Raw genomic sequence first — 26,573 nt, forward strand, 5'->3', positions numbered from 1 at the left:
TGTTTGTTGAGCCTTGTCGTTTGTGTGTGTTGCTCCCAGTTTATACTACAATTGTTCCCCAATGGATACTTGCTTCTTTCTTGAGTCATCCTACTTTTTTTCAACTTGCGAATGAACTCACACACTCGAAGGGAAAGAAACTTATTGGACATCCACATGTTTGGCTACTTCTACTTATCCTGATTATATATGTGTAACTGATGTGTACCCGCCCCGCCAAGAACCCACACACAGGCTGGATAGGATGATGTGATCCTTTATAGCTGAGCTGTAATGAGTGGTAGACACACATATACACAATTTGTAGTTTAGCACCTCCACTGGTTTAGTCCTAGCAGAGAACTACAAGACTACTAAAGTACATTACATCTTTTTACAATTACATGACATACATGACAAATACATTTTAAGATGTGACTTAAAATGGTTTTTAACAGAATACTTTTTAACATGTGATCGTATAGTGGTTTTAACTGGGTTTTAACGTTACTGCTTTTACAATGAATTCAATCCAATATATTCTGAATGAGTTTTTTAACAAACATCATTCTTTTTTATATATTTATGAAATCATCAATAGAAAAATACTAAATGCAAGACGCAACATCAAATAAATGATTAAACTGTAACAGCACCCACTAGTGGTGACCATCAAATCACAAAGGCCACGTTGTCCCTTTTTCAAACATGGCGGACAACATGCTGGCCGACAAAACCCGAAACGCAAACGTCCTGACACTTTAAACACACAATTACAACACAATTATTACCTGTAATGAGTGGTAGACACACATATACACAATTTGTAGTTTAGCACCTCCACTGGTTTAGTCTACGGTGGAAATAACATTGACCTCAGTGCGAAACAATATCACTACCAACGTGAGCAACAATCAATGTAAAACGAAAATGATAACATGAATAAATCTCACGTTAGCTTCGATAATAATAATACATAACACTTTTCACTTTTCATAACACTTTTCAAAGCAACATCGGAACGTGACTTACCCTAGCAGAGAACTACAAGACTACTAAGAGCACTCGGGTTGCGGTCATATATGTAGACTTCCAGGTACCAGCAGATGGCGCAATTGAACCCCTCATTACAAGGCAATATACAGGCGATATACATATTTTTGCAGGGATTTCAATAAAATAATCAGAGTATTTCTTATACCCGTTACATACACCCCCCTGAAATTCTGCTAAATATGGGAGTGCAATCCTAAAAAAAAAAAAAAAAAAAAAAAAAACAGTGCATTACAAGGAACAAAGCTAGAGTGCATGTCAGTTCTAAAACTCTCCCAAAAAGGAGTGTGGAAAGAAAAGAGGCGATCAAACTCCTAACTAAACACAGACTCAGAGATGCCTGCTACACCTCTGAAATGCAAAACATTGTCCCTGTAGCCTCAAGTACTACCTAGACTCATCTCTGGTCAAATACTAGCTTAACCCTGATACTCAAACCGAAAGTGCATCTCTAAAGAACTGAAACAATGTACTAACTGATACTGTGGACACAGAATCCTCATCTACTACTTGCTCATTCATCTGACAAATAAGGCGTTGGGGAAGCTTCATGGAACTACGATCCCTGAGATCATAACGGCCAGGCTGTGTGCAAACCACCTGAGCTAGAGGGCCTGGAATGTCATTGTCTGGACAGTCAGTGTCAAGAATGGCTGTCTCAGGGGCGTTAGTGTCCGGGGAGTCAATGTCTGGAGGGTTACTGTCAGGAGGAGCAATGTCTGTGGGGATATTGTCAGGAGGGGACACGTCAGCAGCGTCAGTGTCCAAAGGGGTCTCATCTGGACAAACAGCTTCGGGAGGGGTCACGTCTGTGTCAGGGACTATGCCTTCAGAGCACTGTGGTGGGCCTTCCGCACCATCGACAGCAGCATGGTCAACATCTTCTGCAGGTATTTGTTGACTGTCCTGACTGGAAGCGGCGACTGAGAGAGAGTCAGACTGGGCAACATCAGACCTCCGGTCAAGTGAGCCATCCTCCTCTTCTGAATGGACTTCCTCTTCACTTGTCTGCATCAGCCAGCTCACTGTACGAACATCACTGTCCTCCATCACGTCAGGCACATCAGGACATGCATCACTACTGTGCGCAGCTACGTCACATTCTGAGTGTTCTGACCCACTGTCCACACCTCTCTCGCAGGGCAGAAAGCTGACACAGAGTAGTAGATTCCGGTGAACGACTCTCTCTCTGCCTGTCAGGCAATCCTTGACTCTGCAGACATTGAGTTCAGGTCTGACTGAGATGACTTCATATGGGGTCGACTCCCACTTGTCTGCAACCTTGTGTTTTCCTGGCACACCTCTGTTGGCGAACAACACTCTGTCTCCAACGACGAGAGGTGAGCCCTTGACCTTGCGGTTGTACAGCTTGGCGTGGCGAGTCTGTTCCTTGAGACTGTTCCTCTGCACAATCTGAGCAGCTTCATGCAGATCCTTCCTCAGGCGGGACACGAAGTCCGAGTGGCTGACAACAGTGTCACTGGTGAGAGCATGCTGAAACATGACGTCGACAGGGAGACGAGGGATTCTCCCAAACACTAGGTAGAAGGGTGCAAACCCTGTCGTCTCATGCTCTGTGCAGTTGTAGCAGAAGGTGAGTTGCTGCAGCATCTGTGGCCACTTTGCTTTGGACTGAAGAGGAAGAGACCTAATCATATTTCCCAGGGTCCTGTTAAATCGCTCTGTGACACCATTTCCCATGGGGTGATACGGAGTCGTATGGGATTTCTGCACCCCAGCCATCTCTAGAAGCTCCCTGATCAGCTTGCTCTCAAAATTGGCTCCCTGGTCCGAATGGATACGCCGAGGAAAGCCATAAATTAGAAAGAAGTCATTCCAGAGACGACGAGCAACCTGCTTGGCAGTCTGATTCTTGCACAAGAAGGCGTGTGCCATCTTGGAGAAATGATCAGTCACAACTAGAACATCCACAGACTTGTTCCCTTGCTCAGCAGTCCAAAAGTCTATGCAGACCAACTCCATAGGCTCAGAGGTGACAATGTTCTTGAGTGGCGCACGGCTGTGTGGCTCAGGTGTCTTCCCTACTATGCAGCGCTGGCAGGACTGAACATAGTTCACAACATCACGTTCCATGCCACTCCAGAAGAATCGTTGCCTCACCAGAGACAAGGTACGATGCTGGCCTTGGTGACCTGCTGAGTCATGGAGACCTTGGAGGACTTTCCGTTTCAATGAGTCAGGTACTATGAACTGGAAGATCTTCTTGTTCACCTGGGGATCTTTCCTTATCTTGTACAGCATGCCATTCTGTATGGTTAGTCTACTCCAATGCTTCAGCAGCTTGATCACGCTACGTGACTCAACAGCTCTCTCACGTTTGGTAGGTCTCTTGTGTCTCTGTACAAAGTACATGACCCTGCTTATCGTGCTGTCTTGCTCTTGTTGACCAACGAGCTGGCTCTGAGGGAGTGCAGCAGACTGGTCTTCCTTCTGCAGAAGACTGAAGGCAGCATCTGTCCCAATCACGTGACTCACACCGCCAGTGGACTGAGCATTGAGGATGGCAGCAACTTCCTCTGATGCGACTGAGCCTCTGGTGTTGGGTGTAACTGCCCCCCGCACTGGCTCGTCCGATGCTTCACCACCGTCGTCCACAACAGCCTGACAGTTGTTGGACACTCTGAACACCTCTTGTACGGTTCTGTCAGTCACACCGTTGACCAGGTCCAACAGTGAGGCATAAGGCTCGGTGACAAGGCGATGACCCACGCACGACTGGAGAAACGGCTCACGGCTCAAGGCGTCGGCTACGATGTTCTTTGGGCCGGGAATGTACTTCAAGTCAAAGTCGTAAGCAGCGAGCTTCGCCACCCACCGCTGCTCACACGCGTCAAGTTTGGGTTTGGTTAGAATATATGTCAAGGGGTTATTGTCAGTCCATGTGGTGAAGTGCCTGCCTTTCAACCAGTGGCTGAATTTGTCACATACCGCCCATTTCAAGGCAAGAAATTCAAGGCGGTGTGCAGGTCTGGCTACTTTTCCACCAGGTGGCAGTTGGGACAGGACAGCTCCAATCCCATCAAAGGATGCGTCGACAGCCAGAATGAACGGGGCATTGAAATCCGGGTGGGCTAGGGTGACACTTGTCATGAGGTCGTGTTTCAGTGTCTCGAACGCATTCTGGCATGCGTCGGACCAGTCAGCAGGAGTCAGTTTCACAGGACCTCCTTTCTTCACAGGTTTGCGACCTCTCTTGTGCTTGCGCTGAGCACCAGATTCAACTGTGAGTCTGAACAGCGGCTTAGCCTTCGCAGAACATGCCTCGATGAAACTCTGATAGTACATCACCATGCCTAGAAACGATCTGATTTTACTAGGGCAAGGCGTTTTCCCATCGGACTCCATGAGTCCTGTGACTTGTAGATCATTTATGGCTCTCACTTTTTCAGGGTTTGTTTGAACCCCATCTTCACTGATGACGTGCCCAAGAAACTTCACAGTCCTTCTGAGGAAGAAGCATTTCTTGGGTGCGAGTTTAAGGTTGTGCTCCTTGAGGCGAGCAAACACCATCTCTAGGCGTCTGAGTGCAACTTCCTCTGTAGGCGCAAATACCATCAGGTCGTCGAGGTAACACAACAGGCTTGTGAAATTCTCGTCACCGAATATGGACATCATCATCCTCATGAAGGTAGCCGGACTGTTGCAAAGTCCTTGAGGGAGACGGTTATATTCATGAAGTCCAAAGGGCGAACGAGAATGCTGTATACTTCCTATCATCAGGGTGCAAGGGGACGTTATAGAAGCCTGATGTCAGGTCCATCGTAGAGAATAGAGCATTTCCACCAAGTGTGGCTAGAGCATCTGCTTGATGCGGCAGTGGATAGGCATCCTTCACAGTTCTTGCGTTGAGCCATCTGAAGTCAGTGCATACTCTGAGGTCTCCATTCCGCTTCCATACGAGAACAAGTGCAGATGCATATTCACTGCTCGACTTCTGAATAATGCCTTTTTCTTCCATCTCATTCAGAGTCGTTCTCAGTTTCTCATACTGGCTTGGTGGTATGCGTCGGTAAGGTAGTCGGAACGGCTTGTCGTCAACGAGGTGGATGCGATGCACAAACTCTTTAGCCTCTCCGCAGTCCATCTTGTGTCTGGAGAAGATTGACTCATACTGTTCAATGATGTGAACAAGTTTGTCTTTCCACTGTAGTGACACTTCGCATGACTTCAGATCAACGTCTTGCAGTCCCAGAGCCTCCATGGCATGCACCATGTCCTCTTCTGACCTCAAATGCACATCTTCGCTCTGCACACACTGCATGTTGCACTTGACCTCCTCTGCTTTAGGCAGGTCCTCTACTGCTATACAGGGGGACACATCTGCGATCTTGGCGTTCCTTCTCAGCACCACAGTTCTGTCTGTAGGATTAATAACTTTAACAGGCACCCATCGATCTCCCCAAAGTGGAGTAATAACTCTTCCAACAAGGATTTGTTTGGGTCTGGCTTTAGACTGGGTCGGTTCAACGACCACAGTACTACCTACTGACATCACAGCCGACTCAGGTAACTTGCCCCAGACAAGGTGCTCGCTCTGTGGTTTCAGTGTCACACAACTCTTGACTTTCACTGTTCCCACCTTATCTGGAATGCATTCACCTCTCCATCTCTCTGTATTGGAAAGCAGCGACAGGAATTGGCAGTGGTCATCAGTCTGACCATTGTCGGGTGAGGAAACTAGCCTCCAGTAGCCGTCAGTGTTCTTCATTCGTTGAGTTAGAATATGCTTGATAGCATTGCTGCCAAGGATCATTTGTTCTGTCTGGCCAGGAACGACCATTACTGGAACGATCATCCTGCATCCGTAAACGGTGACATCAAGGTCATACATGTCTTTGGGGGAAACGCGGTGACCTCCGCAACCTACAATGACATAATCATCAGCTGTGTCTCTTTTCATGTCAGGGTATTGCTGCAGCAAGGACTCAACAGCAGATTCACTTATTGTACAGGCCATCGACCCGCTGTCCAACAGCGCTTTGAAAGTGGGGCCATTCTTCACAAGTACAGGTGTGTAGAACAAGCTGTCAGTCTCTGCTATCCTCTGGGATCCCTGAAAGATCAGTTTCTTGGATGAGATTACTGTACTGCCAATATAACTGCTATGTGACTCATAGAGGGATTTAATATCCAGCATGTCGGGTTCCTCATAACTGGTGGGAGGTTCAATTAGCCGGTCTGCACAGTCCTCCCTGGTGTGCAGACTGGTCAGTTTTCCTGAGGCTGTGGAGTGGTCCTCCTTGCTGGACAGTAACGGCGCGAATGGCCTGGAGCATAACACTTGAAGCAGAGCCTCTTCTCCCGGCAATGAGAGAAAGCACTGTGACCATCATCTTTGCAAATAATGCATGGCACGTCAGTGAACCCGTCAACTCTGTCCTCAGGACGCTTGGGTGGAGCTCGCCTCCTCATTTGTGACTGGTCAGAGGTCCCACGCAGTAGAACCTTCTCCAACATAGCCATCACTTCCGCTAGGGGGACATACTGAGGGCTCTGGGCCTGAGGTGGCACGTGACTACTCTGGCCAGGGGCCGTGCTATGGCTCACCTCAGCTGTGTGTACTGCAACGTCCATCCTCTTCACAGCATGTACCGGGGGAGTTGCTTTGCAGCTCATCTCGGCATGGTACTCGTTCAGCACCTCCAGTAGTTCACATGCTGACCACTTCTCGATGGTCTTGGACCTGAAAGTGAGGGCCAGGTCTTTGCAGGGACAGTTTCTAATAAACATGCGAGTCACCTCCGTTTCAGGGTTGTCCAGCGTCTTGCCCTGCTCTCTCAGACAGTCAACGGCGAGGTCAGCTGCTCTGTTTAGTCTCAGCCAGTAGTCATAGGGGTCTTCCTGGTCTTTAGGCAAAGTCGAGTAAAAGTCAGCTAAAGGGACAGCAGAGTACCTAGTACAGCTAAAGTGTTTTCTGAGGAGACCATAAATCATGTCAGGCTGAGCATGCATATCAATGTTACTGTTCCTAATGCCAAACTTCACTACATCTTTAGCTTTCCCCCTCAAATGCACAAGGATTTCCTCAGCCTGCTCTTCGACTCTCACATTACTCTTTTTTATGAATGCTCTCATCAGATCTTCCCATTCATGCACCTTGATTGAATCTGACCCATCTCCTACAAATGATGGTGGTTCCTTAACCTTCCTCTGTGTGACAACCTGAACCTGAGATACATCAGACACACGGCTAGGCTGACTCAGTGTGCTCGTCACATTCTGTGTGACAGTTAAATCAGGAGCTACTGTGTTGTGTGACTGCATACGCGACATGATGCTGTCAGCTAATTGATGACCTATCTCCTGAATGACATTCCTCATCTGGTCAGCTACACCCTCAGAGTTGTCACTAATAGGATTTGGCGTAGACGTGACTTGAGGCAAATGGGAGCTAGTGTGCTGGTCAGCTGCATCATGGACGCTAGTATTGGAAACTGCCTCTAATGGGGGCAATTTAACACCTGGGGTAAAACTATCCCTGGGGCTTTGCCACTGCGGAGACTAATGCCAAACTTCACTATATACACAATTTGTATGAGATCCAGCCAGAAATGCTAAAGGCTCTGGGTGTTGAGGGGCTGTCATGGTTGACACGCCTATTCAACATTGCGTGGGAGTCGGGTACAGTGCCAAAGGAGTGGCAAACCGGGGTGGTGGTTCCCCTGTTCAAAAAGGGGGACCAGAGAGTGTGTGCCAATTACCGGGGTATCACACTTCTCAGCCTCCCTGGTAAAGTCTACTCCAAGGTGCTGGAAAGGAGGGTTCGGCCGATCGTCGAACCTCAGATTGAAGAGGAACAATGCGGTTTTCGCCCCGGACGTGGAACTACGGACCAGCTCTTCACTCTCGCAAGGATCCTGGAGGGGGCCTGGGAGTATGCCCATCCGGTCTACATGTGTTTTGTGGATCTGGAGAAGGCGTATGACCGGGTCCCCCGGGAGAAACTGTGGGAGGTGCTGCGGGAGTATGGGGTAAGGGGGTCTATCCTCAGGGCCATCCAATCTTTGTACTCCCAAAGCGAGAGCTGTGTTCGTGTTCTCGGCAGCCAGTCAGTTTCGTTCTCAGTGGGTGCTGGTCTCCGCCAGGGCTGCGCCTTGTCACCAATCCTGTTTGTGATATACATGGACAGGATATCGAGGCGTAGTCGTGGTGGGGAGGGGTTGCAGTTCGGTGGTCTGAGGATCTCGTCACTGCTTTTTGCAGATGATGTGGTCCTCATTGGATCATCGGCCTGTGACCTTCAGCACTCACTGGATCGGCTGGCGGCCGAGTGTGAAGCGGCTGGGATGAGGATCAGCACCGCTAAATCTGAGGCCATGACTCTTAGCAGGAAACCGGTGGATTGCTTACTCCGGGTAGGAAATGAGTCCTTAGCCCAGGTGAAGGAGTTCAAGTACCTCGGGGTCTTGTTCGCGAGTGAGGGTACTATGGAGCGTGAGATTGGCCGGAGAATCGGAGCAGCGGGGGCGGTATTGCGTTCGCTTTACCGCACCGTTGTAACGAAAAGAGAGCTGAGCCGCAAGGCAAAGCTCTCGATCTACCGGTCGATCTTCGTTCCTATCCTCACCTATGGTCATGAGGGCTGGGTGATGACCGAAAGGACGAGATCGCGGGTACAAGCGGCCGAGATGAGTTTTCTCAGAAGGGTGGCTGGCGTCTCCCTTAGGGATAGGGTGAGAAGCTCAGCCATCCGTGAGGAACTCGGATTAGAGCCGCTGCTCCTTTACTTAGAAAGGAGTCAGCTGAGGTGGTTCGGGCATCTGGTAAGGATGCCCACTGGGCGCCTTCCTTGGGAGGTGTTTCAGGCACGTCCAGTGGGGAGGAGACCTCGGGGAAGACCCAGGACTAGGTGGAGAGATTATATCTCAACACTGGCCTGGGAACGCCTCGGGATCCCCCCGTCAGAGCTGGTCAATGTGGCCCGGGAAAGGGAAGTCTGGGGCCCCTTGCTTGAGCTGCTCCCCCCGCGACCCGACCCCGGATAAGCGGATGACGATGAGGATGAGGTGAGGAGGTAAAACTATCAACAGAAAAGGGGATAGGAGTAGGCATACCCCTGCCTCTGCCAACATGAATGGGTGTGCCAAACCGTGGGAAAAGCTGATTACTCTGAAATGACATGTTTCAAAATGTCTGGCACAAAACAGTACAGTCCACCCCAATATATGAAATCATCAATAGGAAAATAGCAAATGAATCAAAACGGTAGAAAAAATCAGCAATCTGTGTGACAGTTACTGCTATGCCACATAAAATTATACGTGCCACTGTGACACACTGTACAGTGTATAGTAATGAGCTTCACTGCAATATTTGCTACCCTTGTAAACTGTGAACCTGCAAATACTGTGAACTGGTTGCTTCATGGAACGATGTGGTAGGCAGGACGGTCAGCGGTTCGACGAGCTTGATAGAAGTTCTCAGGTCACGGCACCAATGTAACTGATGTGTACCCGCCCCGCCAAGAACCCACACACAGGCTGGATAGGATGATGTGATCCTTTATAGCTGAGCTGTAATGAGTGGTAGACACACATATACACAATTTGTAGTTTAGCACCTCCACTGGTTTAGTCCTAGCAGAGAACTACAAGACTACTAAAGTACATTACATCTTTTTACAATTACATGACATACATGACAAATACATTTTAAGATGTGACTTAAAATGGTTTTTAACAGAATACTTTTTAACATGTGATCGTATAGTGGTTTTAACTGGGTTTTAACGTTACTGCTTTTACAATGAATTCAATCCAATATATTCTGAATGAGTTTTTTAACAAACATCATTCTTTTTTATATATTTATGAAATCATCAATAGAAAAATACTAAATGCAAGACGCAACATCAAATAAATGATTAAACTGTAACAGCACCCACTAGTGGTGACCATCAAATCACAAAGGCCATGTTGTCCCTTTTTCAAACATGGCGGACAACATGCTGGCCGACAAAACCCGAAACGCAAACGTCCTGACACTTTAAACACACAATTACAACACAATTATTACCTGTAATGAGTGGTAGACACACATATACACAATTTGTAGTTTAGCACCTCCACTGGTTTAGTCTACGGGGGAAATAACATTGACCTCAGTGCGAAACAATATCACTACCAACGTGAGCAACAATCAATGTAAAACGAAAATGATAACATGAATAAATCTCACGTTAGCTTCGATAATAATAATACATAACACTTTTCACTTTTCATAACACTTTTCAAAGCAACATCGGAACGTGACTTACCCTAGCAGAGAACTACAAGACTACTAAGAGCACTCGGGTTGCGGTCATGTATGTAGACTTCGAGGTACCAGCAGATGGCGCAATTGAACCCCTCATTACAAGGCAATATACAGGCGATATACATATTTTTGCAGGGATTTCAATAAAATAATCAGAGTATTTCTTATACCCGTTACATATGTTTACAAATGGAAAAGGAACCCACCTAGTGGTAAGGGCGCATTACTATCTGCCTGACAGAATTAAAAAATATCAAACAAATAAGTAGGGGAATTCGGAACACTGATCATCTATGGTTTGAGGCTTAATTGGCTATAGGCATAGGCCATATAGGCGGTTGCCCCAAAGGAATAAAAATAAAAATAAAATAATAATTATAAAATTATTTTTGGGTCGCCGAACCCTAATCTCGCCTAGGGCAAGATAAGGATAACCCTCTGTTCAAATCTTTGAACTTGATTTAAGCTATTCAAAGTTATGTTTTAAATTGTGTCACTTTATACAAACATCTTTTCAACCTCACTTTGCACTATAGCGCTTTCAGCATTTTATACAGGAAAGGTGTTGTCTGGTCATTGTTCTTTTATAATTAAGGAATTTTTAATTTGTCCTCCATCCAAAAGCCTTAAGAACAGAGTCGTAAAATGAACTCCTGCCTCCTGCTAATGGCTGGTAGATCTGACCAGTTGGCAGGTCATACAACCCAGGTTAGGTATAAGAACCATTGCTTGTTAGGTGTATTATTCCCTGTGGCAGGTGGACAGCATTGAAGAACAATTTTTCGTCAAGTTCAACCATTCCAACTGAAACACCTGTCCTTGCTTCCTTCCCTCAGTCCTCCCTGCTGAGTGCCATTCTGGGGGAGCTGCCCCTTGACAAGGGGGTGCTCAAGGTGAAGGGTCAGCTTACCTACGCCTGCCAGCAGCCCTGGGTGTTCCCCGGGACCATCCGCAGCAACATCCTGTTCGGCAAAGAGCTAAACCCCGCCAAGTACGAGGAGGTGCTGCGAGCCTGCGCCCTCAAGAGGGTGAGTGGTCTCGCCCACACCCTGACAACCTGGCTCAACCTGGGACTTGTTGACAGCCCCTCAAGGACATTTAAATTCTAATAATTTTAAGACTTATTATCGTGTACACACAGTGATATGATGATGATGGTATTAATGCTCATCACTACGGCCTAAGGATCTTTCACAATCTGTATGGTGACATGCAAAGGGGAAACCAGTTTCCAAACTGCCATGTGAGCCCAAACCAGGTTTTGTTCAGGATTACCCAGTCTAGGTAATCCCCAATCCTAACACTGCATAATTTTCCATGTATTCTGTGGCACCTTTTTTTTGCTAATTACCTGGATGTAAATAAAAATTAAACAAATAATATGGCAAGAGCAGGCTTTTTCCTTGCTCCAAATGATGCTTATGTGGTAACTTACTGCCGCCTTCAACTCGTATATTTACATTACATATATATTTGTATGTAGGAAGGTAAACTTGATTGAATATTTATGATCATGTATCAGGATATCCTTGATCCATGAATCCAGACCTCATGACTCACCCAATGCCATCTCCTGAATGAGGTTCAGTCAGCTCTCTGCAGTCCATCTTGTACATAACTGACCCATCCAGTGCCTCATCTTACTTCTCTTGCGCTTCATCATGCTCCTCAGACCTGATTGGCTGGCTAGTAACACTAACACTGGCTTGCACTACAGCAGTCACCACATTTTCTGCAGGAAATGCAATTTTCTAGTTTCCAAATATAGTCCTAAACGAGGCATACCAAGCACATAAACATCGCAAACAACACTATTGCATTGCCAGTGTTTCCCAGAGTAGTCTATGGTGGGTGGACCTGGGACCCTCTATGGGTGTCCTCAGGCATTCTCCCTCGGAATAAAATTATGTACATTTCAAAGTGAAGTTTTCCCTCTGCATGTCAAAGTACTGTTAGGCAGTCCTGTAAGAAGGACTGAAGTATCAGTGTGTAAGGCTTTACGTGGGTTCAGCTATACTTCTTAAGTCCTGATATGTCGTGAGGCCGTGTGAAAGAAGTGTGTATTTGTGTTCTGAAGTTCTTTTCCAATTGCTCCAGGACATGGAGCTGCTGCCAGACGGGGACCTGACTCTGATCGGGGACCGGGGAGCCACACTCAGTGGGGGGCAGAAGGCTCGTGTCAACCTGGCCAGGTGAGTCTGATGCTCACCTCAGCTGAACCCCGGAGAGGTGAACCCAGGGGGTGGAGCCAAAGGACGATACCATCCTGGCTGTTTCAACCACTGTAACCGTCTCCCCTGGCATCACTAAAACATTTGTTACCAATAGGGATGAAACGGTAACTGGTTTTAACAATAAAAATAATAGTCATCATTACCGTGTCAAATTTAATTATCATTAGATCCTTGACAATAATTTAACCATGGTTTACCGTTTCACCTAACTGTGCGTTCACACCAAACGCAACGGGGCGACAGGATCCCATACAAAGTGAACGTATAGATGCGTATCGGGTGAATTTTTCGCGAGAGAAAACCGGCAACAAGTTTTGATTTGTCGCGCCACACTTTCGCCGTGCGCAGGCGAGCGCGTTCACGGGGATTTGTGGCACGACAAATTCGCTCGAGTTTAAATATTTCAACTTTGACTCGAATTTCGCGTGATGACAGCCAATCAGCGTTCAACAGCGTGGCCACTGAGTCACATGTGTAACATGACAGCCATTCAGCGTTCAACTGTCAAATTCGGTGCTGTGCAGTCCCGGCTGAACTGCAGCATGGAGGAGAAAGTGAATGTTGCCGTTTGCGACTCCCGGAGCTCTATAGATAATATAATAGTACATAATATAATATTTGTATATATAATATCACGGCCAAAAGCTCTGTGCGCCTCCGGATGGCCGTAGCACGGGGAGCTCTCATAACTGTGTTCACACCAAATGCAAAATTGTTCACCCGTTCGCGTTGTCGCTGAAGTTTTGTCGCGCTACACATCATAATCTGTCGCTTTGCAAGTTTCGTCGAATTTGTCGCGCCACAACAAGATAACCACCATTGCATGTCTTTACCTTTTGTGGAAGAGGGAGAGACGTCGGAGGACCCAACGCAGTATATTCATAATATTGTAATGACCACGGAAGAGGCAGTGAATGAAGTATTGAATAGACAGAGATTTATTAGATAGGCCTACCTAATAAACCGTTGGAACACACAAGACCGGAAACATAGCAACGCCGGTAAACAAACCCAGAGAAGCCCAATCCCTATGAGAGCTCCCCGCGCTATGGCCATCCGGAGGCGCACAGAGCTTTTGGCCGTGATATTATGCATACAAATATTATATTACATACTATTATATTATATATAGAGCTCCGGGAGTCGCAAACGCCAACATTCACTTTCTCCTCCATGCTGCAGTTCATCCCGGACTGCACTGCACTGAGTTTGACGGTTTAACGCTGATTGGCTGTTACGTTACACATGTGACTCAGTGGCCACGCGGTTGAACGCTGATTGGCTGTCATAACGCGAAATTCGCGTCAAAGTTCAAATATTTGAACTTGAGCAAATTTTTCGCGTGACAAATTCTCGTGAACGTGCTCGCCTGTGCACGGCAAAAGTGTGGCGCGACAAATCAAAACTTGTCGCCCGTTTTCTCTCGCGAAAAATTTGCCCGAAACACGTCTATATGTTCACTTTGTATGGGATCCTGTCGCCCTGTCGCGTCTTGTGTGTTCCAACGGTTTATTAGGTAGGCCTATCTAATAAATCTCTGTCTATTCAATACTTCATTCACTGCCTCTTCCGTGGTCATTACAATATTATGAATATACTGCGTCGGGTCCTCCAACGTCTCTCCCTCTCCCACAAAAGGTAAAGACATGCAATGGTGGTTATCTTGTTGTGGCGCGACAAATTCGACAAAACTTGCACAGCGACAGATTATGATGTGTGGCGCGACAAAACTTCGGTGACAAGGCGAACGGGCGACAAATTTCGCGTTTGTTGCGAACGCACAGTAATAAAAGAAAAAACCGCGTTGACTGCTATAGTATGGGCTGTCAAAACGAACTTCGCTATTCGAATATAATTCGAATTTTTAAAAAAGGAGAACATTCGAGTGCGGCAACTAACGTTCAAACTTTTTTTTATTTATTTTTTTAGCAAATTTTATTGACAAGTCAAGAATTACATTTAACTTTTGCCTAGCAACGACGCAAATCAAAGTCAACGTCGTGCATCGTGACGTTCGGCATTGTATGCTTACAAGATGGTGGGAAGCAGCGTGCGAGCAGACACAGAGATGGAAAGCATAACTTTCGGATTTCCATCGAGAAACGGGAAGATTACATCCAGAGAAACCGTCATTTGCAAATTATGCTGCAAGTCGTTAAAGTACCACTCGACTACGAGCAACATGAGCGCACACCTCCATTCAGTGCATTACTCGGAGTACGCAGAACAGTTGGCGGCTGAGGAAGAGCAATGGTCAAAACAGCCAAGAATAAGATCGTAAAATAGCAGTGTGTGTGTGTATTTGAATGATTGAACATCAGCTTTTTCATTAAACATCATTGCTTGAATATTTCTGGCGTTATATCTTGCCTATTTATATAAGTTTTGTATTGATTTGGTAAAACTTGTTGCAAATGTTGCATAACAGATTTGGTTGACGCGCCCTCTAGTGGACGCGGGACGTAGGCCTAATAATAAGATGGTATCGGTGTATATAATGATATAAAAAAAAAAAAACATTAAAATATTAGAATATTATTCGAATATTCAACATAAGAAGCATTAGAAATTTGAATATGATTTGAGGGGAGGATTGACAGCCCTACTATAGTACTGTAGTAGCACAGGTTTTACCGCTTATAGTACCGTAGAACCTCAGGGTGGACTGATGTAGTACCACAGTATCTGTATCACCTCACTTATTTAGTATGGTACAGTATGTATTGTGTGTGTGTGTGCTTCTCAGAGCTGTGTACCTGGATGCTGACATCTATCTCCTTGACGACCCTCTCAGTGCCGTGGACGCCGAGGTCGGAAGGCACCTGTTTGAAAAGTGACCACTGATACTATTATTTATAATAATCCAATATAAAATAAGAATCCTTCATTTGCTGTCAGACGATAGGTTTGTGGCTGGGATTGGGGTGAGAGAAGAAAGTCCTGGGTAGGAACTTAAGCAAATCCAATCCCGCAGTACCAAGGCTTTAGTAACCAAATGGACATGTTCGTTGTCCTTAATCTGGCAGCAACTCTCTGCCTCAACAACCTTTGGATAAACATCAAAGATCCTGACAAATATTGTGTATTACTGCCAGGTACCCATTCTGCACTAGCCTGCTTCTACTAGTAGCCTATATTTTGCAAGGTCTTTTCGCGCCTTAACAGACATTTCTGTTTGCGTGTGTGTCCCCTCCAGGTGTATCTGCGGTATTCTAAAGGACAAACCCAGGATCCTGGTCACCCATCAGTTGCAGTACCTAAAAGCCGCTGACCAGATCCTGGTTCTTAAGGGGGTCTGTACATGCCCCTCCTCCATCGAATCACAGAGCAGTCTACGTGTCATGTTTGCTCATGTATGGCAAAACCAGACCAATCACATACAGCCCTTAAAGGAGAAATCTGGTCTACAATGGATCTGGGATATATTTGGTATGATAATGAGTTGGAATGTTTGTTTGGGAGCAAAAAAGCGCACATAGACACATTCTTAAGTTTGCTGTTTTTAGCAGATTCTACCAAACGCTATAAACTTGGCGAACACAGCTTGTGACTTCCTTCAACAACACGCAAGCTCTGTGTTTTCCAATCTACTTATCGACTCTTAAAGACAAGATGGCATTGATGGGTGAACTACTGATGGTATTGTGTGTATAAGATATCCTTTTTAATAAACATTCTGTACACTTACAAAGTTATCAATGCCTCATTTTATATGTTAAGACCCTTATTATACTACCAAAGAAGTGTCGGGCTACTTCCAGCCTTGTAAGTGGTTAAAAATAGCGAATTAGTTTTTACCATGAGACATACCCCGATTGTTCCAAGTTTATAGCGTTTTGGTAGAATCGGCTGAAAACAGCCAACATAAGAATGCGTCTATATGCATTTTATTGCTCCCAAACAAACACTCCAACTCATTATCATACTAAACATATCCCAGATCCATTTTACACCAGATTTAGCATTTAGCATTTGGGTTTTATGTTGCCATTCAAAGTAAGAAAAGTAAAAACTTGAATGATTTTGTTATTTGATCTGAAACCCAGATAGTCATAGTCGTTTGTGTTATGTATGTAAAATGTGAAACGTTAGCCAACCCCTGTGATGTCTCGATCTCAGGGTAATGTGGTGGCCAAGGGGGGGTACACAGAGCTGCAGAAGTCTGGACTGGACTTCACCTCTCTGCTGAAAAAAGAGGACGAAGAGGAACAGCAGGCGATGTCGGAGGAGTTGGCTCGCAGCCGAACCGTCTCCAGCACCTCCTCACCCACGGTCAACGATGAAGCAGAACAGATTCCGGTGGGACACTGACACCAATGCTTTTGATGTCGCAACACTGCCTATGATGCTTAGTCAGTCTCTTTGATGCTTACACTGTATAGCTTGATACTAACACTGTTTGTCTCTAACGCTTACACTGTCTCTTTCATGCTAACACTGTATAGCTTGTTGATAACACAGTCCATTACACAAATGCTAACACGGTTTGTCTTTGATAACACTGCTTAAAAAGTATTTTTTCTGCTACATTAGGGCAACTATCTAAGCCGCTACATTAGTAGGTGTTATTGTTTCATTTCTAAAGGCAGAACACACCCAGACAGCTGTGGAGGAGAGCCGTCTGCAGGGGACTATCGGGATGGGCATGTACTACAAGTACATACGTGCTGGAGCTAACGTCTTTGTTTTGCTGTTGCTCTTTGTGGTCAACATATCCGCTCAGGTAAGCTAAATGCTCACCGCCAGCTGTTAGCAAGCAGATACATTTGCAAGCAATGGGCGTCCAAAAAAAGTCTTGATCAAGGATTTATTTAGGTGCCGAAAGCACATTCAGAATTTTTTCAGTTTCTTGCGTGAATTCTTTGCACACATCATGAACACATCATGAACACAATTGAGTGACTGGTAGAAGAGTAGTGAGTCAATGGTGATTATTATCGGTAAAAATGATTTTTCTGTAATCAAAAACAGTTGATGTACTTTGTTTATTTTTTTTGTTTCTGCTCTTCGCCCACCTAGATGGCCTACGTCCTTCAGGACTGGTGGATGTCTTATTGGTAAATCTATAACCATTCATGTTTTCACGCAAGCCTTTTACTTTAGGTTTGACAGCTAACTTGAATAAAAGTATAGCATTTAAGAACTTGAGTACCTTAAAGATTAGCCACAATCGATAAAAACTGGGATTGTAAATAGCCATCTATTTGGATCTAGTCTCGAAAGTCAGCATTAAAATAAGTTTGCGACCTTATTTTCATCAGGGCCGATAAGCAAAGCAACCTGACGGGTTGCACCACTTCAATCCAAAATCACACCAACAACGCCACTGAAGTGTTGGATATACCCTTTTACCTGGGAATCTACGGAGGTGAGGGGAAAAAAAAACTTGTTTTCATAGCACAAACACAGCACATAGACGCATTCTTATGTTGGCTGTTTTTAGCCGATTCTACCAAAACGCTATAAAATCGGGGCATGTCTCATGGTAAAAACGTATTCGCTATTTTTAACCACTTACAAGGCTGGAAGTAGCCCGACACTCCTTTGGTAGTATAATAAGGGTCTTAACATATAAAATGAGGCATTGATAACTTTGTAAGTGTACGGATTGTTTACTAAAAAGGATATCTTATACACACAATACCATCAGTAGTTCACCCGTCGGCGCCATCTTGTCTTTGAGTCGATAAGTAGCTTGCCTTAATGAGATGCATCACATTTGCTGCGATCCATTCCATTCACCGATCAGGTTAGTCAGCAGACACTTAGATTGGTTTAGTGACCCTGAATAAAGATGAAAACGCCGCCCATTGGGAGAACCATTAATGGGACCTTTTCAAATTAGGTAAACAGAGGTGTAGCTCTTGCCATTAATAATGAGTGTTTGATTTAGGTACAGCAGTAAACCTCTATAGACACAAGGAGTCATTAAAATATACATTGACCATGAAATAAATACAACTAATCCTAAAAACACAGGAAAGGGAAGTTAAGATTCCCTACATATGAGAAACTTAAATTGGTCTTTTGGTCCCAAGTGGTGACCAGAAAGTGTAAGGTTTTCGAAGACAATGAAAAAGTTGTCTCGAAGATCAAAGGGACACTGTATTGATGAAGCAAATACTTCAATTAAATGTATTCGGTACCTCCAAATCTTTTTTTAAAACGTGCCTCCACATGTGTCTCGGGGTCATTGCAAAACACTATGCTGATGTGCTTTCAGGTCTGACTGCAGCCACGCTCATTTTTGGGCTCGTCAGGGCAATGCTCTTCATCTATGTGCTGGTGAAGAGCACGGAGACCCTGCACAAACGCATGTTCAACGCTATACTGCGCACGCCCGTGCACTTCTTCGACGTGAACCCCATCGGTAGGAGAAGTTTGTTCTTATTGAAATCCGAATGGAGTCATTCATGTCTAGATGTATATCAAACGTTTAAACGTGTTTGTTTTGATAATGGAAAACCGTTGTTGATCATTATGATTATGCTTCTAAATATATATACTAAATATATATTTCCTAAGCCTTATGTATTTATGTATGCATGCAGGTGTATGCAGGTGATAAATATAAATATATTAGGAAATATATTAGTGATTCAATCCACATTCGCTTCGGTTAAATACAAAACAAATCCATCAATAAAGAAAAAAAAGAAGGCTGGAGGAATGACATTCTTTTGACGGTCATTTCTCTGAGAGTTTCGGACCTGACGTGGTTTTCTGCATTTGCTCTCTGTGGTTCAGGCAGGGTTCTGAACAGGTTCTCCAAGGACATCGGTGAGGTGGACTTGGTTCTCCCCTGGACCTTTGTGGACGCCTGCCAGGTGCTGTTCAGAATCCAATTGCCTTGGACACATTTAGTGCTGCAATCAGAATCAAGTGTTCAACCTCACTTGTTGTACAGAGATATAGGGATGGGTAAATAAGGTTCAATGTAGTCAATTAATTGTCTGTGTTGTCTCCGGCAGATTGCCCTGCATATGGTCGGTGTGATCGCGGTGGCAGCGTCAGTCGTTCCCTGGATCTTAATCCTGGTCGTACCGCTCCTCATTATCTTTGTGTTCCTTCGCCGCTACTTCCTGAAGACCTCCAGGGACATCAAGCGACTTGAGAGAACCAGTAATTACCCCCAACAGGCCTTAGGCTCATGTCTTTATGCTAATGTTGTTCAGCAGTTCCTTCTCATTTTCACAGCACTACCACAGCTAGCACACAGGTGTAAGGCTAGCACATAAATAGCCAAGACCTTTGCTGTGGTCCATCATGTTAACCAGTCTATTTTGTCACTTGAAAGATGCTGTGATTGGTTGAGAGAACACGAAGTTAGGGCCACGGGTATTCCAAAATGGAACCCTTGAGGACCTAGTGCCACCGTTGCTTAACATACAAGTATCACATGATATGATCCTCCAAGAGGGGGTTTACCTCCCTGCCCTATGTGAGGTCAACTTCCTGCTCCTTGTGCTCCTTCCTGCAGCTCGAAGTCCCATGTTCTCCCACCTGTCCTCCTCGCTACAGGGCCTGTGGACCATCAGGGCCTTCAGAGCCGAGCAGCGCTTCCAGAACGTGTTTGACGCCCACCAGGACCTGCACTCAGGTTCCCTGCCCCTTTTCTTTGATGCCATGGATCACTGTACTATGTGTACTGTGCAAATGACTTGTATTAGACACATTGGAAATCAAACATAAGCATAACACCGCTGGGCCCAGTCCAATTTAGTGATACAAACTTTACTTTTGCTTTCAGAGACCTGGTACCTGTTACTGTGCACTACACGTTGGTTCGCCATGCGCCTGGACCTGTTGTGCGCCGTCTTTGTCATCATCCTCACATTTGCCTGCATGTCGATCCGAGATGGTAAGAAAACTCTGCTTGTACGGCTTTCTGTGTACCGGGCTCAATACCACTTCTGAACGGCCAGGGTCTGGGTTCAATACCCCTTCTGTTCCAGGTTCAAGACGAAACTTTTGGGATTGAGGTAGCTCAACACAAAAGCTATGAAATTAATGGCCTGAGCGTTCTCAATGCATGTTTGATTGGTGGCTTAACGTGTCATGCTTTTGTTCTTCTGTTAGACCTTGGTGCAGGGGATGTGGGGTTGGCTTTGTCCTACGCCATCTCCATCGTGGGGATGTTCCAGTGGGGAGTCCGGCAGTCAGCAGAAGTGGAAAACTTGGTAAGTCTGTTGTTAGGCTCACACATCAGAGCGAGAGCTGAAATCTGAGTGAACCTTCACTTCATATTTGTTTAGACCAATCATGTAGCTGTGGGGATCTGTAAGCTCGCAATTGGCGTACACAAAGTTGACACACAATAGTTAACTATAAAAAAGGTTTCAAATCAACACTGTGTGGAACGGTCATTGGAGCACTACAATGAGGTCCTGTCACGTCGTGTCCTGCTACGCAGTCCAACACCCCCATCTAGTGGCCACTCGACGTCACTGTACCTCATACTTCCGTCACACCTGTCTTCAATCATCAATCTCCACTTCCTACTTCAGCCGGGGATCTCCATCCAACCGGCGCCAGTTTGTCGTTTACAACTACCCAGTTCGTATCGGTGTTCCCATTCTCTTGATACCCCTCTTCCCTCCGTTCTCCGTCCGTCACTCTGCCTACCTGTCGCCGAACCCCTGCCTGCCTGACTACCCACCTGTCGTTGAGTCCTTGCCTGTCTGACTGCCTGCCTGACGCTGAACCCTCACCTGCCTGACTACCCGCCTGTCGCCAAGTCCTTGCCTGCCTGACTGACTCCCTGTTGCCTAACCCTCACCTGCCTGACTACCGCTTGCTTCGCCCCAGCTTGTCACCTACCCCGTGTCCGAATAAACCCTGTTTCCTTTTACTCTCTCTCGCCCTTTTCCTTAACAGGTTCTCCTTTGCTTTATCCACTCACGCAAATTCGTTTTCTTAGAAGATCTATGATAGAGGAAACAAGACATAACTCTAGCCTCTTTCAGTTCTGTTTCTTTCCCAGGCTCTGTGCCGTCTCCCCCAGAAGCTCTGCTCTGACATACTAAGGACAGCTGGATCCTAACTTAGTCTGGCGTCAATTAGCAATTAAGATGTGTTTGTGAGGTCCTGTATTGGAATGTTGATTTATGATAGATTGATCCAACTCGAGCCTACCAATTGGTACAGTCCAGTAGATAGGTGACCAGTGGGGTTGATCCATCCATCATTCATCTTGATGACACTCACCCAATCTGTGATGTGGATATAAATCGCATGATTTTGAAACGGCTAACCGGCCTCACGTATAAAATTGGGGGCCTTGTTCAGATTAAAACATAACTCTCTCTCTTAAGATGATCTCAGTGGAGCGAGTGATGGAGTACACAGAGCTGGAGAGCGAAGCACCATGGGAAACCGAGAAGCGACCCCCGCTTGACTGGCCGAGCCAAGGCCTGGTGACCTTTGACGGGGTCAACTTCTCCTACAGTGCAGATGGGCCTGTGGTCCTCCGTAACATGAACGCCACGTTCCTACCCAGGGAGAAGGTGGGACATCTTGGTTGACTGCCGGCCTCAACTCTGCAACTTCCAGGGATGATCGGTTGAGATCTGTAGTGTGATTGGTTATGCTGTGTGTGTCCTTCAGGTGGGCGTGGTGGGGAGGACCGGTGCTGGGAAGAGCTCCCTGGTGTCGGCCCTGTTCCGCCTGGCAGAACCCCAGGGGAAGATCTACGTGGACGGAATACTGACCTCTGAGCTCGGCCTCCACGACCTGCGCCAGAAGATGTCCATTATTCCTCAGGTACTCCTCCTACTCCTGCTTCTGGGAGAAGACGGCTGGCTCATAACATGATTCTGGAGGGTCTGTTGCTGAGGTCTCCTCTGATTGGTTCCCCAGGATCCTGTGCTGTTCACTGACACCATGAGGAAGAACCTGGACCCTTTCAGCCAGCACTCTGATGAAGAGCTCTGGAACTCTCTGCAAGAGGCTAGTAGCCCTTCTGCCCCTGCACAAATCCTTAACAAAAACCCTGTCTCCAGAACAGTTACAATATGAACAAACACATTGAAGGAAGTGGTTCTGTTTGTTGAAGGAAGTGGTTCTATGTTGAAGGAAGTGGATCCGTGTGATGAAGGAACTGGATCCGGTTGTTGAAGGAAGTGGTTCCGTGTGTTGAAGGAATTAGTTCCTTGTGTTGAAGGAGGTAGTTATGTGTGTTGAAGGAAGTTGTTCTGTGTTTTGAAGGAAGTGGTTCCGTGTGTTGGGTTCTCTGTGTACTCCGGTTGCAGGTTCAGCTGAAGTCTGTGGTAGAGGAGCTTCCGACCAAGATGGAGACGCTACTGGCCGAGTCGGGCTCCAACTTTAGCGTGGGCCAGAGGCAGCTGGTATGTCTGGCCAGAGCCATCCTGAGGAAGAACCGCATTCTCATCATCGATGAGGCCACAGCCAACGTAGACCCCAGGTACTGCCAAGAGATGGAGTCTGCGCTTGTAGTAGAGTGTGTTTGACCAGCAGGGTGCCGCTGTTGCTCCCCCTTGGTTTCGGTTGCTCTTGAAGTATGAGTTTTTTATTTCCCACCATAGGACGGACAAGCTGATCCAGAGGACGATCCGGGACAAGTTCAGAGATTGCACAGTTCTCACCATCGCTCACAGGCTCAACACCATCATAGACAGCGACCGTATCATGGCGAGTGACCCTCTTCTCCTCTAGCAACCCCTCCTCCCACCACTCCTCACTCTTGCTTGTTCCTCCTAACTCTTCCTCCTAAACCTCCTCCCCTTACCTTACAGAAACCTTAGTCTACTGTACTATACCACCCATGCTGGTTTTAAGCTGCAGTTCTTGACCAGTTACCATGAGTACTAACCGTGCGTTAAGGCTGAATCTAGTGAATCCGAGGACCTTTGATTGGTCAACCGCAAACATCTTTAGAAATCTGTTGATCAGACACAACCTTGTAAGCAAACTTAAGTCAGCATTGGGTTGACAAAAGGAAAAAAAACATAGCAGCAGCTCTTCTTTAGTGTTCCTGACCTGTCTTTACGGAGCAGCTTTTGACCTGAGAGGCCACTGTGTGTCCAGGTCAGGGATGGAAATTAACACCCGCCACACGCCATTTGCGCGTGGATTTGTATGGTGGCGGGTGAATTGTGTCACTTCACCCGCCACTGTGTCGGGTAAAACTTTCCAGTCCGGTCTGATGAAATTTGCATATTTAATACATTCGTCATACGGCGCTGCACAGTTCCACAACCATTACTGTCAACATCCGGCCCCCTTCTTCTTCTACGCCTCTTTTGCTGAACTGTGACTGTCAACATCCGGGATAATATACCAGTAACAGGGCTCTCAAGTCTCACGCATTTAGCGTGAGACACACACGCAATTCAACCCATGCACACGCTCACACGCCACACTTCATATTTCTCACGCAGAGAAATTACCAGGATAGCGCCCACCAAATTGGGCCGCTATTTAACAATGTTACAGTTAGGAATGAAATGGGTTTCCCGTACGTCGGGTAACCAGACATCCTATTTTGCCCGGACATGTCCTCTTTTTCAGACACTTGTGTGGCGAAAATGTGTGGCGGGATTTCAAAATCGTCCGGGATTTTATTAAAGACTCGTACAAGTTCACATTGAATTTGCGTTGCGTTTCTCTGGGTCATTCACAAACTAGTTGGGCTACGCCCTCCCCTACTCAGTTCTGTTCGCTTTGCCTTGGTGGAAGTAAGTAGGGGGAGTGGTTAAGTAGAGCCTTCAGATTGGACGGTTTGACTTACTCAGTTACCCTTGTGTTTTGTGTTTATTTTTTACCATTATTGTTTTATATGGACAAACATTAACACATTTCCCCTACAGGGGATCGATAAAGTTATATCTATTGAACAGAAAGAAACACTTGATCATGCTTTGCACACTTTACCACAGCATTGGCCTGCTGAATCCCGAATATATTTTCAACATTGGACTGAATGCCACATAAATATATAATTATGTTTTTGCACGTTTGCAACGTTTAAAAGTTCAGGGTATAAAGTTCAAGTATATGCCTCTACTTGTATTGCTTAAGCCAATAGCCTTTAGAGGCAGTGTTTTTTTCTGAATATTAGTGTTAAGGGCCAATAATGCTTACCATCATACGTTAGTTACCATGTCTTTGGACACATTTGTATGCAGTCACATATAATATAAAAATATAAAAAAACAAATGTTCCTATTGACTTATGATGGTGTAGCCATGCATGTTGTTTTATTGTTAATATGTCAATTGGTTTTTTATTGAAAATACTTTGTATAGATGAATTATCCCCAAACTTGTCATCATAATACCTTTGAAATAAACATGACTTAATATGGCAGATACCTGTGTATTGTTTATCATATGCGGTAAGAGTGTAACATTTTCAACTCAGTTCCTTGGTAGCACCTAATTACAGTAAAAATCACTTCTGATGGAGAAAATTATGTGTATGAAAAACACTTTTCTTATCTATTGTTACTATTATATTGTTTAAAATGTACGCATATATTAAGAAAATATATATAGCGTATAAAAAGTGGCTGGTAAAAAAAAGGGGTGGCTGATGGACAAAAAAGTAAATTTCCATTCCTGGGCCAGGTGCTCGACGCGGGGGAGATCCAGGCCTACGACGCGCCCTACACCCTCCTGCAAGACCCTGAGGGCATCTTCTATAAGATGGTGCAGCAGACCGGCCAGCAGGAGGCAGAGGACCTCTTAGCCTCCGCGAAGCAGGTGAGTCCTGCTGGTCCTCATTGAGACTTAATTTCAAGACACCTGCAAGTGAGTTTAGATCAATTCATTCATTTATATTAGGGGTTCTGTGTTTAAATTATTGCAATCAGTTGATTTTACTTTTTCAAATACATAAAATACATAATTTTATGCACACTTAATGCCATGATTTGCCACACCGTCTTTCCTAACACACTGAGCCTGGAGTAGAACAGGAAATAAGCTCCCCTATGTACTGAATCGAGAATCAATTTTTAATCTAGAATCGGTTCGATTAGAATTGTTTCCCAAGAATCCAGATCAAATGGTGACAAAAATTAAGATTCATACCCCCAATGTATGAGTGCTGAAAAAAGATTTTCCATATCCTATCAAATTTGCATGGTATGAGTTACAGCGCATTACGACATGTGATACAGACAATGTAAAGGACAACAAACAAGTGTGTGTAAAAAGCATTGAAAGTGTCTGAGCCTGATCTAAAATATTGTACAAGGTCCACTAAGAGGTTCAAAACTGACAAAAATAACTGCAGAGTTTAGTGCTCTGATGGGGGTTTGGTCACAAATATTGATACGGCAACAGAACGCTGCATTTTGAGTAGAAACCCGGGATTAGTTCCTTTACAAGAACGCAAAATTAACGTTTCAAAATCCCTCTCCCTCTTGCTCACAGACCTACGAGAACAGGAGTCACCCCAGCAACAAACACAGCAGTGCCACCAACGGCAACCTGGTGTTCCACGAGACGGCCATGTAAAAAACACTCACCCTTCCCCTGGCTTCATGCCAGAATTTCAGTGCCTAACTCTAAATAAAGGTATTTGTTTACTTCATCAAGTTATTGTTTCACAAAATGGCATCAGGAGCATTTACATACTTTACAATCATATTAGCGCCTTCTCGTGTGCTATAGTCTATAGAGTTGCAGCAATTGTGTCCATAAACTGAACCAAGCGAATCTCGCTGTATATCATGAATGATATTTCTGTTAATTGTAAACCAAATATTGTTATATTTTAACATTATTTTTAATATATTGCTGAGTTCTTTGAATTATGATATTTTAATGTTTACTAAAAAATAAACAAATCTCTGACTAAAACACTGTTTGCCTCATCTTTAATATGTCTTCTACTCATGCATGAGGCCTGTGTAGGACCAGTAAGACGTCACAATGCTTCATGGGGAATCCCATGAAGCAACGGTTTACAGATTTACAGATTTTTCCTAAGTACTCAGTAAAACCTCCACTATTACCCATCAACTCAACTAAGTACTCTGCAGTAACTGTAACTGTTTTAGGTTG

General features: G+C 45.3%; 1 protein-coding gene and 2 long non-coding RNA genes across 3 annotated transcripts in view; 1 reads left to right on the plus strand and 2 right to left on the minus strand.

Moving 5' to 3' along the window:
• The window catches only part of LOC115541725 (multidrug resistance-associated protein 4-like), a 56,586-nt gene extending 30,232 nt beyond the window's left edge, over positions 1–26,354 (plus strand). The window contains exons 9-29 of the mRNA XM_030353573.1: positions 11,145–11,336; positions 12,406–12,500; positions 15,289–15,375; positions 15,739–15,835; positions 16,662–16,841; positions 17,128–17,265; positions 17,562–17,599; positions 17,804–17,910; positions 18,766–18,912; positions 19,290–19,369; positions 19,514–19,664; positions 20,023–20,142; positions 20,293–20,403; positions 20,622–20,722; positions 21,857–22,048; positions 22,149–22,304; positions 22,401–22,490; positions 22,793–22,965; positions 23,087–23,192; positions 25,131–25,265; positions 25,941–26,354. Of these exons, the coding sequence (XP_030209433.1) occupies positions 11,145–11,336; positions 12,406–12,500; positions 15,289–15,375; positions 15,739–15,835; positions 16,662–16,841; positions 17,128–17,265; positions 17,562–17,599; positions 17,804–17,910; positions 18,766–18,912; positions 19,290–19,369; positions 19,514–19,664; positions 20,023–20,142; positions 20,293–20,403; positions 20,622–20,722; positions 21,857–22,048; positions 22,149–22,304; positions 22,401–22,490; positions 22,793–22,965; positions 23,087–23,192; positions 25,131–25,265; positions 25,941–26,024 (2,580 nt within the window). The 3' untranslated portion in view covers positions 26,025–26,354. The remainder of the gene's footprint in view (positions 1–11,144; positions 11,337–12,405; positions 12,501–15,288; positions 15,376–15,738; positions 15,836–16,661; positions 16,842–17,127; positions 17,266–17,561; positions 17,600–17,803; positions 17,911–18,765; positions 18,913–19,289; positions 19,370–19,513; positions 19,665–20,022; positions 20,143–20,292; positions 20,404–20,621; positions 20,723–21,856; positions 22,049–22,148; positions 22,305–22,400; positions 22,491–22,792; positions 22,966–23,086; positions 23,193–25,130; positions 25,266–25,940) is intronic.
• On the minus strand, positions 241–2,302 carry LOC115542516 (uncharacterized). Its single transcript, XR_003976562.1, has 2 exons — positions 1,012–2,302; positions 241–832 (listed from the first exon to the last, which is right to left on the minus strand). It is a non-coding gene; the product is annotated as an uncharacterized LOC115542516 (long non-coding RNA).
• Positions 9,539–10,355, minus strand: LOC115542517 (uncharacterized). Its single transcript, XR_003976563.1, has 2 exons — positions 10,310–10,355; positions 9,539–10,130 (listed from the first exon to the last, which is right to left on the minus strand). It is a non-coding gene; the product is annotated as an uncharacterized LOC115542517 (long non-coding RNA).
• Positions 26,355–26,573: the final 219 nt, after the last annotated feature.

This window comes from Gadus morhua, chromosome 4 (assembly GCF_902167405.1).
Source record: "Gadus morhua chromosome 4, gadMor3.0, whole genome shotgun sequence".
NCBI classification, from domain to species: domain Eukaryota; kingdom Metazoa; phylum Chordata; class Actinopteri; order Gadiformes; family Gadidae; genus Gadus; species Gadus morhua.